The sequence below is a fragment of the Sclerotinia sclerotiorum genome, genomic scaffold (assembly GCF_000146945.2).
Source record: "Sclerotinia sclerotiorum 1980 UF-70 scaffold_8 genomic scaffold, whole genome shotgun sequence".
NCBI lineage: Eukaryota > Fungi > Ascomycota > Leotiomycetes > Helotiales > Sclerotiniaceae > Sclerotinia > Sclerotinia sclerotiorum.
This window is the reverse complement of record NW_001820828.1, coordinates 314,731-330,572: the sequence shown is the minus strand read 5'-3', so window position 1 is coordinate 330,572 and position 15,842 is coordinate 314,731. Positions and strand designations below refer to the sequence as shown.

The 15,842-nt window shown below is 42.2% G+C and overlaps 4 protein-coding genes across 4 annotated transcripts; 1 reads left to right on the top strand and 3 right to left on the bottom strand.

Annotated features, from left to right (window-relative positions):
* Nucleotides 1–700: 700 nt before the first annotated feature.
* SS1G_06438 (hypothetical protein) lies at nucleotides 701–1,285 on the top strand (the record flags this gene model as incomplete). Its single annotated transcript, XM_001592149.1, has 1 exon — nucleotides 701–1,285. The coding sequence occupies one exon, from the start codon at nucleotides 701–703 to the stop codon at nucleotides 1,283–1,285; it is 585 nt and encodes a 194-aa protein (XP_001592199.1).
* Nucleotides 1,286–1,579: 294 nt separating this feature from the next.
* Nucleotides 1,580–6,121, bottom strand: SS1G_06437 (hypothetical protein; the record flags this gene model as incomplete). Its single annotated transcript, XM_001592148.1, has 6 exons — nucleotides 1,580–1,662; nucleotides 1,908–2,016; nucleotides 2,118–3,041; nucleotides 3,102–3,296; nucleotides 3,389–3,570; nucleotides 3,634–6,121. 6 exons carry the CDS (start codon nucleotides 6,119–6,121, stop codon nucleotides 1,580–1,582), a joined length of 3,981 nt encoding a protein of 1,326 aa, XP_001592198.1.
* Nucleotides 6,122–7,788: 1,667 nt separating this feature from the next.
* SS1G_06436 (hypothetical protein) lies at nucleotides 7,789–9,708 on the bottom strand (the record flags this gene model as incomplete). The annotated part of the gene is made up of 4 exons (XM_001592147.1): nucleotides 7,789–8,213; nucleotides 8,376–9,247; nucleotides 9,319–9,478; nucleotides 9,537–9,708. The coding sequence occupies 4 exons, from the start codon at nucleotides 9,706–9,708 to the stop codon at nucleotides 7,789–7,791; spliced, it is 1,629 nt and encodes a 542-aa protein (XP_001592197.1).
* Nucleotides 9,709–14,262: 4,554 nt separating this feature from the next.
* On the bottom strand, nucleotides 14,263–15,565 carry SS1G_06435 (eukaryotic initiation factor 4A-12; the record flags this gene model as incomplete). Its single annotated transcript, XM_001592146.1, has 3 exons — nucleotides 14,263–14,321; nucleotides 14,376–15,416; nucleotides 15,466–15,565. The coding sequence occupies 3 exons, from the start codon at nucleotides 15,563–15,565 to the stop codon at nucleotides 14,263–14,265; spliced, it is 1,200 nt and encodes a 399-aa protein (XP_001592196.1).
* Nucleotides 15,566–15,842: the final 277 nt, after the last annotated feature.

The following is a 15,842-nucleotide window of genomic DNA, read 5'->3' as shown; positions in this document are numbered from 1 at the left end:
GAGCGTGAGTTTCACTTTCGGTTATGGTGGGGTTTATTTAAGTGTGCGTAGGATTTCATATAGAAAGCGCAGTTGTTGAGAATAATCTAGGGATGAATTATATCAATATAAATAATCAGCAAGTTACTTTTATATCTCTTAAGATGATATAAATTGCTCTCCCACCCCTCAAATCAAGTAGTATACTTTGATTTTAAACTATTTAAACATATTATAAAATATATACTTTTAAAATATATTTTATTTAAAAAAATGAATCTTTTAAAGTTTTTTGTTACGAGGTTTGCCGTCTAGATCACGTGGAAGTGCTCTAGGCTCTCGAAGTAGGTTTATAATTAGGCGTCAAGCAGGGACTTGAAGTAATGACAATAATGATATGCAATTCGTAACTAATAGTAGAGTATACTAAATGATTGATCTTGAGCACGAAGCTCTATACAAAGGAAATCCATCTTGATTATATAGACCTTCATGCCTATGGCTAGTCAGGACCGCTGCGCGGTCCTGGACAGCCAGCGTTCCTCAGCGGTCCATAACGTGACTTTAATCACGCTACCTTGGTTTAGTCATGTGACGCGGCATAGAAGATAGCCGTTGTAACACTATCCCCCTTCTAGTTTAGCGCTTGTCCCGAGCGTTATATAGTGTAACTCCCCCTCATATTTCTTTTATTAGTGATATTTTCCTTTCTTTCTTCATTATGACTACCGATTTACGAAAGAGGAAAGAACAACTTCGTTTGGCTCGTTTAGTAGAAGGCCGTGGATTCGAGATGCCTTCGTATTCTTTATGTGATCGTCAGGAGCGTAAATGCATTGTCTCCTCAACTGATTCTTCACGTTGTGCTGAGTGTATTCGTCAAGGGAAGAAGTGCGATGTTCGAGGTCCGTCGGAGAGCGATTGGGATAGCCTGGATCGTCAAAAGGCGAGGTTGGAGCAGGAGGAGGAAGAGGCGATGGCCAAAATTCTTCGGCTTAGGAAGCAGAAGCGTCTTTTGTTAGAGCGAGAGTCTGATATGCTTCGTCGGGGTTTGCGTACTCTTGATGAGCTTGTGGAAGTTGAAGAGAAGGAAAGGTTGGAAAATGAGCGTATGGAAAGAGAGAGAGAGCAAGCGGATACAGGTCCATTGGTGCCTGCTGCAGCTAGTTCGAATGTGCTGGATAACTTTGATCCTTCCTCTTTCCTGAGTCCTTCAGACCCCTTTTCTTTTCAGAATTCTTCAGGTACTTTTTGGGGAGATCCGGATAGCGTTGGTGAGATGCCTTCAACTTCTCAGGGCAGCTGAGATCTTTCTTGAGCTCCCAAGTGTTTTCTGAGTGTGGGTAATCCAACCATTTGATCAGATATTTGATCTTGCCTCTGATGTATTTACAATCTAGTATGGTTTCAACATCGTATATGGCATCTGGATTGACTGGTTCGATTTCCGTTATTGGCGCATCGGGCGCTCCTGGTGGTGCTGGTTCAAGCAAGGATATATGGAATACTGGGTGAATATTCATGGTGTATGGTAGTTTTAGTTTATAGTTAACTGGTCCAACTACCTTGTCGATTTTAAATGGTCCTAGTTTCTTGTGATCTAGTTTATCGCTTGGTCGTTTTGTCTGTATGTTTCTTCGAATGAGATAAACTTTATCCCCCCCTTTAAGCGTAGGTCCCATACTACGTGATTTGTTGTAGTACGACGCTGTTCTTAAAGCGATGAACTGTAAATCCAAAGAAAGTTGTTCTTGTAGTTCCTTGATTTCTGTGATATCTTTTATGGCTTCGTCTGCATTTGCATCTTGTGGCAATGGTGATTTGTATGCTAATGGATTGAACCCAAAGTTAGCATAAGCTGGCGTCACTTTTGTTGTTTCCGTTTCCGATGTATTATATGCGAATTGTGCCAAGGGTAATAGTTTAACCCAATTGTCTTGTTTGTAGTTGATGTAGCAGCGAAGATAGGCTTCCATCGTTTGGTTTAATCGTTCTGTTTGGCCATCTGTTTGTGGGTGAAAGGTTGTCGAGAGCTTTCTCTTGACTCCAAGCAGTGCCATAAGAGTAGACCAAAATTTCGATGTGAATAGCTTGTCCCTATCTGAGATGATCTCATCTGGTACACCGTGAATGCTAACTATATTCCGCATGAATATATAAGCAAGGTCATCTGCCGTCCAAGTTTCACAGAATGGTATCATATGAGCAAACTTGGTTAGTCTGTCCGTCACCACCAAGATGGAGTCGTACTCCTTCCGGGTGACTGGGTCTTTGGATAATGGTAGTTTTACTACAAAATCCCAAGCAATGGACTTCCATGGTTGAGTAGGTAGTTCGGGGGTCTTGAGCTGGCCATAAGGTGCATGCCGGGCGGCTTTATTTCTTATGCAGGTGTCGCAGTTCCCAACTACGTTCTCAACTATAGTCCTCATCTTTGGAAAGTGGACTTCTCCCCTTATTCTAGCAAAGGTTCTTGCAATACCTTGATGCCCGTGAGCTGGAAGCTCATGTTGTTCCGTGACGTAATCCTTAGCTAGACTGGAGGGTATATAAAGCTTGCCATGAAAATGGATGAATCCATCTTCGATGGTGAATCCTCTTTCTGGATTGTCTGGTATAGCTAGGATTCTCTTGGCTGTAGTGTCTGTTGAGTATTCTGTCTTTATGATATCTTTGATAGTATCATAATTTACTCCTGATGTGGCGGCAAGTTGTGGTTTGTTGTGAACTAAAGCGTCGCCGTCCTGCTTTAGTATCGCGCGTGATTCGTGTGTTTTGTTTTGTAAGTATTCTGGTTTTCGGCTGAGAGCATCTGCTCTAGCATTTTCGTTTCCTTTGACATATGAGATTCTGAAGTTGTAGGCGGCCATGGTTTCCGACCAACGGACCTGTCGTCTGTTTAATTCCTTCGTTGTGGTGAAGTAAACCAAGTTCTTGTGATCTGTATACACCTGCACCGTGTATTTTGACCCTTCCAAGTACACTCTCCATTCCCTAAAAGCATCTACTATCGCTAGTAATTCCTTGTCGTATATCTCATAGTTTAGTTCGGCTGGCGATAGCTTGCGTGAATGGTAAGCGACTGGCTGCTATTTCTCATTCGAGCCGGGTTGGCTCAATACTGCTCCTATTGCGTAGTCTGAGGAGTCTGTTTCCACGATTATTGGTAATTCTGGGTCAAATGCTCTGAGGACTGGTTCTCCTGCGAATGCTTCCTTGAGGCGTTCGAATGCTTCTTGTGCTGTTTCTGTCCATCGGAATTCCCCTTGACTTTTCTTGGTGATCTCGGTCATTGGAGCGGCTATCTTTGAATAGTTCTTAATGAATCGTCGGTAAAAGTTGGCGAACCCCAGGAAGGACTGTACTTCCCTCACGCTGGTTGGGGTTCCCATTCCATAACTGCTTTTACCTTGTTAGGACTCATCTTGAGACCTCCGGAGAATATGGTATAGCCTAGGAATTCCGTTTCTGTGACGTGAAATTCACACTTGCTAGGTTTGCATTGAAGATCTGCCTCCTCCAGTTGCTGCAGAACCTTATGAACGTCTTTAATGTGTTGTTCTTCCGTTTCCGAGAATACCAAAATGTCATCTAGATAGCATATACAGCATATATCTAGGTACTTCCTTAATACATTGTTGACCAAGCGCATACATGTTGCTGGTGCGTTTGTCAATCCGAATGGCATAACCTGATACTCGTATAATCCGTATCGAGTTCTGAATGCTGTTTTCCATTCTTCACCTTCCTTCATTCTGATGAGGTGAAATCCGTTTCGTAGATCAAACTTGGAGAAAATTTTAGCTTTTCCCAATCGATCCCTCAGTTCCGTAGCTAATGGAAGTGGGTACCGATCTTTGATCGTTATATCATTGAGCTTGCGATAGTCTACGCACAGTCTCCTTGTACCATCCTTCTTTGGTACAAATAGCACAGGGCTAGCTGCCTGTGAGGTGGATTCTCTGATCCATCCTTTTTCTAATGCGTCGGCAATGTAATCCCTAAGCGTCCTTAGGTCAGAGGCTGACATTGGATAGATTGGTCCAAATGGAGGCGTCTTGCCTTCCTCCAATACTATCTCGTGATCCCATGGCTTGTGTTCTGGTAAAGCTTCATGGCCTTTTCTTTCTTCGAATAGTTTCTTGTACTTCTGGTACTGTACCGGTATTGGCGTCTCGTCCTGTTTCTCTACAGGGGTGGTTTCAAGCAACTTCTTCTGCTCGTTCTTCATTTGTACGGGAGGTTCACCTTCCTTCGCCGTTAATGGAGGACCCTGGACTGGGCGTCCTACGTCAGTGGTGCTGTTCGCCTTCAGTTCTCCACCGCGTGTGTTCAGCCTCGCAGGCTCTAGCACATCTCGTTGATCGCTTCTCCTCGGAAATGATATGGTTTCCGATGACCAGTCAATCTGGGGGTTGTGTGCTTTCAACCATGGCATCCCCAGAATGATCTGTTGATTCCCTAGTGGAACAACATCGAACTGGATAACCCCCTTGTGCTGGGTTATACTCATCTGCAAAGGGCGAGTCTCCTGCGAAATCTTTCCGTCCAATCCGGCTAATTGTCCATCGACTAGCTGCAATTGATATGGGGTTCGTTTCGCCTGGAGCTGTACTCCCAAATGCTTCACAGTTCCTGGTGCAATAAAATTTCCCGTGGCCCCTGAGTCAATCATGGCCCGGATTACTCGTCCATTTATCTTCGCATTGCAGTAAATCTGTCCTGCCTGACCTGCGATATTTAATTGCCCTTGACCCAAAACCTTGTTGTGGTCAATTTGGTCGATTTGGTCAATTTGGTCAATTTGGTCAATTTGGTCAATTTTGTGTAACTGACCATTTAAATGATCATGTGACGATAATTTTTCCGACTTTCCCTTCTTGTAGGGTCTTTTTGCTTTTCTTTGGGGAAACCATCCTGTGGCTTCCTTATCTGATAGGTGAATTCTACAAGATTCATCGTAGCAAGCTATCCAGCTCATCGTCGCGTGTTCTACCGACGGTATTTCTTTCGGATCTTCTTTGATAAGGGGAGGTGAAGGGGTTCGTAGACGCTCCAACTCATATCGGTCTATGGCGTTCAACCCTTCCTGGTCTCGTGGCATTGCGTCAATTTCCTTTTGACGTTCTTCACGTTCGTAACTATCGTCTTCGATTGGATATGAAGCGCATAGTTGGGGTACAAAGGTAGCATTGAGTTGACCTTTGCCGAACTTCTTGTGATAACCTCCTCCTGATGATCTCTTGCTTCGACAATCCCTGGCCCGATGGCCTGGTTTGCCACATTCGAAGCATAGCTTGTCCTTGCGTCTTCGTTCTACCTCTTCCTTAGGTAGTTTGTTCTTAAACGTTGCATCCAATTGCATTGGTTCTCTGTAAGATTGTCTGTTTTCTCGAGGTCTTCCTTCATTCTTGTGGTACTTACCACGATCTCGGTTTCCATGGACGTTGGAAGATCGGCGTTCCTTCTGATACTCGTAGAGCATCTCATCCGCCTTAATAGATTCCTCGATTAACTCGTTTAGGTCTTCCCAAGTGCCATTGCGATCCAGTTCTAGCCTGACCTCAGGCTTGAGCCCTTTCCGGTAATGGCTCATCGTGGCGTTCTCTTCCCATCCAATAATACCTATATACCTCCTGAATTCCACAACATACTTGACTGCTGACCCTGTTTGCTTGAGGCCATAGATCTTGGACTCAGCGTCACGTAATTCATTGATGTTCCCAAATACCCGTCGTATCTCTCTCTTAAACCCTTTGAATCTCCCAAAGATGGCTTGAGTTGGGTACATTCGCTTCTTAGGCTCGCTCAAGTTGGTGAAGTAATCCTTGAGGTATGGTTGGATCCACTTTGCAGCTTCTCCTCTGAGGTAGGAGGCAGCCCAGACGCTTTTGTCGGCGTCATGGTTGAACTTATCCTGATTGAATTGGAAGTAGATCTCAAGTTGGAGTAAGAAGGTTTCTAGCTCTTGTCGATTGCCTGTGAATCGGTCTGGTAGGGCGACTTTGAGAGTCTCGGTGACGGTAATCTCCTTGGGGTCTTCGATACCTCCCATGGCGATGTCTCCGTCCTTGTCGGTACTTTCGGGAGTGGCCTGGTTGGTCGTAGCGGGGTTGCTAGGCTGTGGTGTCGTGGAAGACATGATGTCGTTACTTATCGAGTCGGTACTTGAAGCAGTAATGGTGCTCAAAGTGTTACGAGGTTTGCCGTCTAGATCACGTGGAAGTGCTCTAGGCTCTCGAAGTAGGTTTATAATTAGGCGTCAAGCAGGGACTTGAAGTAATGACAATAATGATATGCAATTCGTAACTAATAGTAGAGTATACTAAATGATTGATCTTGAGCACGAAGCTCTATACAAAGGAAATCCATCTTGATTATATAGACCTTCATGCCTATGGCTAGTCAGGACCGCTGCGCGGTCCTGGACAGCCAGCGTTCCTCAGCGGTCCATAACGTGACTTTAATCACGTTACCTTGGTTTAGTCATGTGACGCGGCATAGAAGATAGCCGTTGTAACATTTTTCTAGAACATGTAATAACAATTGATAAAATACTCTTTTACCCCCTCAAATCAAGTTTACTTTAATTTTATACACTTTAAAATCTACTTTAAAATCTACTCTAAAATCTACTCTAAAATCTACTCCGTAAAAATCTTACATCAGCAGATATTAATAAATCATCAAATGAGCTAGTGAGTAAATAAATAAATAAATAAAATGATTGAATGAAAAAGAAGAATAAATAAATAAATAAATAAATCAATGTGACGGAAACCCCTGCTTTCCTCCCACCCTTATTATATAAGAAACCTCAGGTACATTAACCATGTCCACACATGATACGATTACTCGGGATTAGTATACGATTTAGGTGGTCTGAGGATCAGATCCGGACAAGTACTAGGTATCAATGGTTATCGGTAAAGTAAGATCATTGGAGGGATAAATATGACTTCTTTTTGCCTAACCATTGCGGCTAGGCCATTCATTTGTGTGTATATAAGAGTAGCTATCCCCATCTACAGGTGCTCTTCACCTGTAGATTCTAAGATAAATACAATTGCTGGTCTATAAACACCCTTTTGGTCACAATCAACTAATCTGATCAATCATCTACACAATACATTTACATCCCTCTTCCACTTTCTCAAAAATCCTCTCAAAAATCCTTATGAATCTAGGAATCCAGAAATCCTCTCCTTACACCACTTATTTTATTCTTTCTATTCATCCATTTCTATCTATCTATTCTCCACTATATTCATCCATACTTTATTCCCCAACACCGCTCTACATAGAAACACACACATACATACACATAATAATAAATACAACTCCAAAACAAACAAAAAAATACCCATAAAACCATAATATACAATCTAATCTCACATTTCCATCTACCTAGCCATCCATCTACCTATCTACCTATCTAAGCCCACCCAGCCCTAAATAAAAATCGCCCAGAAAATATCACTACATATCATACATACAAACATAGGTAGGTAAATAACAGTTAGGCCAGCCTTTCTTTCCACTACAACGAGGTACAAATCCATGATCTCTTTTCTCTTCTTTTCTCCTCTTCCCCCATTCCAATCTATATGAACAAAACCCACCCCAACCCAACCCAAACCATGCCAACTTAACCCCATCACCACACACGTCATAAAATGCAAAAAGATATGCATAAATGCATGAAATCAAGAAAAGAATACATATTCGCGATAATAAAAAACTCAAATCAAATCAAATCAACTCAAATCAAAACTAAAAACTAAAACTAAGCGGATTTCTACATCCTACCTAAGCAAAGTTTCCTCTCTTCTTAGCCCGTTGATGTTCGTGCAAATGTCTTCTTCTAGCGACACCTTCAGCTTGTGCGGTTGTGGTAACAGTAACTGTTTCTTCTACCCAAAATACTTCAGCTACCTCTACATCCTCATTGAGATATGAGAGTGCGGTTGTGGTTGAGAAAGATGTTGAATATGCGGATGCTGATGAGGCGGTAAGAAGGGTAGTTGGAGAGCTTGGAACGGCGGCGACTCCACCTGGTGCGCTAATTGATGAGCTTGAAGCGGCGGCATATCCACCTGCTGGGGTAGTTGATGAGCTTGTAACGGCGGCTCCATCTGCGGCAATAGTCGATGAACTTGAAGTTGAATAGGAAACTCCAGATTCAACGGCGGCGAAAACACCACCTGGTACATAGGTTTCACCCAAAGAAGCGACTATAACATTATGGAGTTAGTAATTGCCTATCAGTAAAAAAAGGAGACAAGGCGAGTTGAAGCTGATTCGAAAGAACGAATACACAAATTAAAGGTTTAAGAATAGGGTTGAGATAGAAGGACAGAATTCAGCGTAAGAGACAGTGAGATTAGTAAGCTTACCAATGGTAGATCCAGCGGAGTGAGAAAGAGTTGGTACGACGGCAGATGGGGTAGTTGTTGTGGCAGCTGCGCTCGATGGTTTGGCAGATGAAGTTGAAGATGCCACTGCGGTGGGTTCACCGGGTGTATCACTAGTGGCTAGACCAGGTCCATATTGAACGGGGACATTTCCGGGAAGGGTTGCCATAGGACCATTGATCTCATCGTCTACCAAATCTGCCGGCATTTCAAAGCTGCAAGATCCATATACACTTGCATCTTGAATGTCAAAAAGTGGACAATCGCTAATTTCTCCAGAAAGGTTAGTACAGGTATCAACAGCGTCTTGCAAAAATGACTCTTCCCAACCCATGATGAAATCTCCGTGATAGCCGTAACCAGTTGGATCACCGTTAGAAATGATGAATTCTCCATCGATTCCTTTATAGGCGGCGGTATTCCAGATGGTTTCATAGAAGAGCGAGACGAGACGAGTATCAAATCCTTCTGGGCAAGTACCAGTCATGACCTCGGAAGGATATGCCATGTGAGATTTCGAATCCGGTGCGGTTGGTCCTGCACTCGAGTTCCAGCATGATGGGAACATGAGTTCGAATCTGACACCATCCGCGCAGTTGGCATCAAGATAGTCCTTATCTGGCAAGAAATGACGGTAAAGGGATCCTTCGGCAGCAGCAGCATAGTTCAAACAGTTGAAACCGAGAGCTGCTTGTCTGAGGAAAGCTTGCGTATTGTATGGAGCTTGGTTCCAGTTCGACTTGTCGATATCAGGAACCGGGTAATTGGAGAAGTTGCGAAGTTCGTTGTTTCCTGCAATCATGGCGAAGCCTTCGGGGAAAGCTTTAATATTATCTCCATAGAGGAGGTAGTACCTATGGTGATGCATTAGGAACAATGTTTCTGGAACACTTTCAAGAAGCAAAGGGTAGAAGATTAAACTTACGCAAGCATACCCCCAACTTGCTCAACAATCTCGAATTTTCCTGTAGCCGCATTCTTGAAGTGAAGTGAAGGAATCCAATAGGCGGATTTATCTTGAGTGACTTCACAGGAAGTACAGTTTCCAGCTAATAAATCGTCATATCCTGACGATTTTCCGAAACCTAGTCACCAAGCCAGATTAGCATCTCTTTCTTGAACCAATAAATAAATACAACATACCACTAGAACCATGAATAGCATGTGCATGCTGAGCGATTGCGCCAGGATTGACCAATGGATCAATTCTTGCCAACCCACTTCTACTTCTACATGGCAAACGCCAGAAAGCATCAACGTTACTAGCTAAACCAGCCAAGATGGTCGCCTTCTCGAGGAAGGAGTTTCCGCGCATTTTGAATTTTTGTATTGAAAATCGATAACGAAATGTTTCTTATTTTTCTGATGTATGTAAATGGTGACTTCCTGAAAAGCAACGAGGATCCACAAACGAATGTGCAGAACGAAAAGATTTAAAAGACAGGGACGTTCTTTGGAAGTGGTTGAGTTTTTGGTTAAGGTGGTGATTGTTGTTTGCCTGGTCGAAGGATCTGTTGGTTATGTTGATATTTCAGGTCGAAATTGGGCGAAGCGACACCAGGATTTCTGAAATGAAATGGTTCGATTGTAAATGATTCACTCTAATCACCACAAACTTCCCTCTCCAATAAATGAGTATTCAGGATCTATCTTTTCCTCTAGAATGTGATGGTTGTTGGTAATGAATATTGTATATTTTGCGTGATTGAAGTCGAAATGGTGTTTCGTCTGATCTCACAATGAACCAAATGCGAAAATAGATTGCGATGCGACGATAACTTCCAAGACTTTTGTCCAAAATCCAACAGGGTTCGAAGAGAAGAGAATGATATTGTATGCACACAAGATTCTCTTAACGTGTACCTTGCCACGAAAGAGAGTCGGTAGATGTAAAAGTAAAAGAGAGTGAAATATGTTTCTTGAAAGGAATGAATGTAATTGTCGAGATGACGACAGTGAGCTCTCTCAATGATGGGGAAAGAGGCAAGAAACAAAAGGTCGAGTGCAATACCAAGAAGGCCGGGGAGTAGGCATGTAATAAAAAGAATGAAAGACTGGTAAAAGTCTGAGACTAGTAGGTAGGATGGGAGGGTAGATGGAAAAGTACGTGGGTACGTAGGTAGGTAGAAGGTAGAAAGGTAACCAGGTACAGGAAGAGGAGAGGGTGGAAGGATTGGATTGGATTGGATTATTGCATTATCCACCGAGAGATTTTACGAGCCTACGGAGTACGCAAATCCCCACTCACGTTGCCAAGGATATGGTGGGGGCAAGGCAGGGTAGGCGCACTTGGAAGGCTGGCGACTTGGAGGGGAAGGGGTTAAAACGGCGATAAATACGAAATTGAGAAATTGGGAAATGAATGAATGATGATGATTGATGAATGGATAATGGATGCATTCATGCTTTGATTCATGAATTGATTCATGAATCCCTAGTAGAGTAATGACACACCACACCCATTATTAGCATGGGATGAACAAACCCACAGCCAAAGACGGCGAAACATCAAGGATCGGGTATTTTTGGTACTTACGATACAATGAGTAAGAATAAATTCGATCAATAGATCTCATCTCGTCTCATCTCATACCCAAGATAGAAAAGTGCATGTGCATCTCTTCTACTCATTCCCCTAGATGCTCATTCCCCTCAGAGGCTCCGATGTGATATGGGCGTTGAAATCATTGGTTATGCGCAGATGCATTGAAAGTAGGAGTAGTCGTTGCAGCTTTTCCGGGTTTCCAAACAAACACCTCGTGGACCAATAAATGGCCATAGGGATAACAATTTGGGCAATCCGTGTCTCTGGGACACAACCTCCAATCATGCGGTGGTGGTAGAAGTTTGGAATGAGGGATAGGAATGCATAGTAGTTTAATTGGGCTGAAGGAGACGACGGGGAATGGATGTGCATAATGAGATTGGTTAATCCTTAGCTTAGTCCTTAATCCTTACCCCTAATTAGCTAAATTTTCATCCCTTTCCTTTGAGACATCGCCTAAGGATGATGGATGATTTTCAGGGGTAACTGCAGAGGGTAAACGCCTTTCTAAGTTTCTACTGCTTCTACAAAATCTACCGGTACTCCGTCCTGCATAAACCGCTTGGGCTCCGGTGTACCTTGAATGGATTTTCATCTCTATCCCGTAAATTATGAGGTCGATGTGGGTATTTTATATTTTCTCTTTCATCTGTATACGAATGCCATTTCCATTTTAGATTTTCCGATGACGATACCAATGCCAATACGGGCGTATGTTTTACACGAGACAAACTTTAAAGAAATATACCTATGGAGGATATATATGTCATTTGTTTCTTTTCGCTATAGGTCCGTTCGTTGCGAAGGGAACAATGCAATCACCTAGCAGGTAGGTAGGTAGTGATGGAATGCACATGGAGAGTCATGAGAATGATGATATAATTATTATCGATAAGGATAATTTTGTGGCGTTGTTCTTCTTCATCCTTCTCTAGATATCCTTCTTTACCTACCCAGCTAGGTATTCAACATGAAACGTTCCTTAGGGCCAATCAGACCCTAAATTATCCCAATTCATCCAAATGATCCCCACCATCTTTCGCACAGACGTGACTTCTTGAAGATTAGCGTGAATTGAAAATTGAATACCGACCGACATCAATAATAAAATATGTAGGTAAGAAAGATGGCATATGAGATTATATTTGATCACCGGAGATGAAAGAAAAATAAGGAAAATGAGAAAAGTCAATTAGGAAAATAAATTGTGTAAATTGGTATAATAAGAGATGAGTTTCCTTCCGCATTGGCGTGGCATTTTATTACTAATATATATGTACTCTATGTACGGAGTATATATTTGAGCTCTCAGCCTCACTGGCGGCTGAACAACTCTCCATTCCCACTTCACATATTTCTCTGTGTGCATTTCTTTCTCTACGTTCTCCGCGGAATGTAAAATACATTCTTCTCCGTAGCGGGTACATAGAATACTCCATACTGTGTGCTATGCTGTACCGACCGGGCCCACAGCGGCGGTTGGCATACCCCTAAATGAAAAGCTTCACTATGATGGATGATTTGTTTGTGATGTTGAGTTAGGCTGGGTAAGGACATCATATCCCATATCACAGATAGATCAAATACTGCTGTATAGAGAACAATTAACTAGACACTAAATACAAAATCATAAATCCTATTAAATGCTAACTACAGAATAAGGTCTTATACATTCCACACTTAGAACGCAACAACAATAACAAAAAACATTCATCAGGAGCACGTAAACAACACTCAAACTCTCATGATATATCCACACCACACGGAGTAACACATCTAATCATAACCTACCTATCTATCACCTCTCACCCAAATAACCACCATCCAAACAAGCTCCCCAGACCTCCATCTTCTCCATCCATCCATCCATCAATTCATTTCGCATTCCTGTCCTTCGCTTCCACCACTTACTCACTCCCTCCCCTCTCTATACTTTATGAATATATGAAAACACAAAAACATAAAAACATAAAAATTACAAGAATAAATACCCAATACGTATGTACCTTAAGACCTATCCACCCATCCATCCATCTATCCATCCATCCATCCATCCACCAAAAAAACCCAAAAAACCAAAAAAGATATTTCTTGGAAATTACTCTGATATTACCCTACCTACATATTACCTACATACGTACACACACATTCCACATACAGATCCCTCATCACCCCTTCACCCCCTCCCCCCCTTGCCCTACCATCAATCTCTCCATCAATCTAAAAAATTCCGAAATTGCCAAGACATTCTAATTTCTAAATGGCCACCTTGCACTCCATACTCCGTGGGATCTTACTTACTCTGTACATACTAGGTACCTAGATATATATATATGCACGAAATCCATCTACATGCACACCAAAAAGCAAAGAAATCAGGTACCGACTTTATCTATTTATCTATTTATCTATTTATCTATTTATCTATTTATCTATTTTGAGATTTGACAACTAATAATGATTATTTGCTCAATACTCAATAATAAATACTATTCTATTCCTCCCATACACATATACGTACGTCAATTGTTTTTAAATAATTTGACAACTAACCCACCCATAACCTTAAGCGAGTCAATTTGTATTCCCTCTCCTGTCCTGTTTGCATTTGAGCCTCTGCTTCGCGTCCGGTTACACAGGATAGAGGGGCTATCGTCACATACTCAGTACAAGTCATACGTTTTAAGAAAAGCATGATAATTTGTACCAGTATGGTAAGAAAATGAGGGTTTATGTGCTGCTCTATTGGCTAGACTTCTTTTCGGCCATTGTTGGTGCATTGTGAATGATTCATCTGGTGGTGCATTTTTAGCCAGCACTTACAGTATTAGGTCAGGTTAATCTATGCGACAAACGAAACATGTCCACGGCGTCCATGGCGGCCATTGAGAGCTATTTGTTGGATCTGATTTCACGCGAAACCTGCCTCACATTACTAACAATGCAAGTCTAATATTGGCCAGATCAATCGTAAAGTCCGTGGCCGTTCCTTTCAATCTATTTGCGATATGGACCAGCCAAAGAGAAGACGGAGTATTTAGGAGCCCATATCATCAAGTTTGGTTACACGGAAATTAGTCCACATTTGACAATATGACTTAAATAATACCTTTTCTCTCATAATTCCTGCTTAAAATGTTTGTGAATCGGTGTCAATCTGAATTCTATATTCGAAATCTTAGTTTGGTACAATACTATGATACACTGGAAAGACTCACTTTATTGGACATTGCCCGTTTCCTCCACGCAAGCTACTTTCTTGACGTGCTTATGAAGCACCGTCGTTTTCTTCATTATACCTCCTCGACTGCATTGGCCCAAAAACTAAGTAAGAAGATCCGCAACATTCATTGGCATCTCATCGATTTGAGTCGAATAGTACACTATTTCAAACAAATTAGCGATGCGCGATAGGACTCAACGTAGTGGTGACTTACACTCAATATCTCTCAAAATCCTAACGTCCTCACTAGTTACGAAATTAATCGCAACTCCCTTTCTTCCAAATCTACCACTTCGACCAATACGATGAATATAATTCTCACGGTTGACTGGTAAATCGTAATTGATGACCAATGAAACTTGTTGAACATCAATACCACGAGCCCAGACATCAGTAGAGATCAACACTCTAGAATTTCCTTGACGGAAGTCTTGCATAATGCTATCTCTTTCCTTTTGAGGCATCTCTCCATGCATTGACGAAACGGTAAAATTAGCTTCACGCATCTTATCCGTCAACCAATCCACCTTTCTTCTTGTGTTGCAGAAGATAACAGCTTGAGTAATGGTAAGGGTGTCATATAAATCGCAAAGGGTATCGAACTTCCATTCTTCCTTCTCTACAGCAATAAAATATTGTTTTAAACCTTCCAAGGTCAACTCATCACGCTTGACAAGAATGCGGACGGGGTCGGTCATGAATTTCGTAGTCATGTCGAGGACATCATAAGGGAGTGTGGCGGAAACGACGACAACTTGTGTCGCAGGTGGAAGATAACGGTAAACATCGTAGATCTGCTCTCTAAAACCACGGTTCAACAACTCATCAGCTTCATCAAGAACCAACATCTTAATATGACGAGTGCGAAGGTTTCGACGACGAATCATATCAGCGACACGACCTGGCGTTCCAGAAACAATATGTTGTCCATAATCCAGCTTGCGGATATCCTCTCCAACATTCGTACCTCCGATACAAGCATGACATTGTACATTCATGTAGTCGCCCAATGCCATGACAACCGATTGAATTTGAGTGGCAAGTTCTCGAGTAGGTGATAGAACCAGGGCTTGAGTTTCGCGGACAGCGGTATCGATGACTTGAAGCATACTGATGGAGAAGGTTGCAGTTTTACCAGTACCAGATTGAGCTTGAGCAATAGTATCGCGACCTTTGCAGATTTGAACAATCGCACGAGATTGTACAGCGGAAGGGGATTCGTAACCATAAGCGTAAATACCACGGAGTAAATTTTCTGTATAATCATGAGCCTATTGACCAGATTCACACACAAGTTAACATACCCTTGAGATGCATATCCTGAAAAGTTGGCGCGACAGTAACATCCGCAGAAGTTGTAAACTCCATACGATCATCCATCTTCCTATCAATTCCTTCTGCCATGATTGCGGTTTTTGTATTTATGTTTTCGATATTGAGATTGAGGTCGAGGTTGAAGCTTCAAGAATAGAGGGGATCCTTAATGTTTTGTTTGGCTCTCCCATAAAATGCGATGATGAAGCTCTGAAATTTTAGCGTCAAAATTTGGATGTTTAGCAGTCATTTAATGGGGATTCACGTGAAATGATTGGTTGGCGCAAAAAGTTTCAAGGGCCAGAACCAGAACCACCAAAAACAACCTGAACATTTCAGACATTCGCGTGTTGTTGATATCAATCAA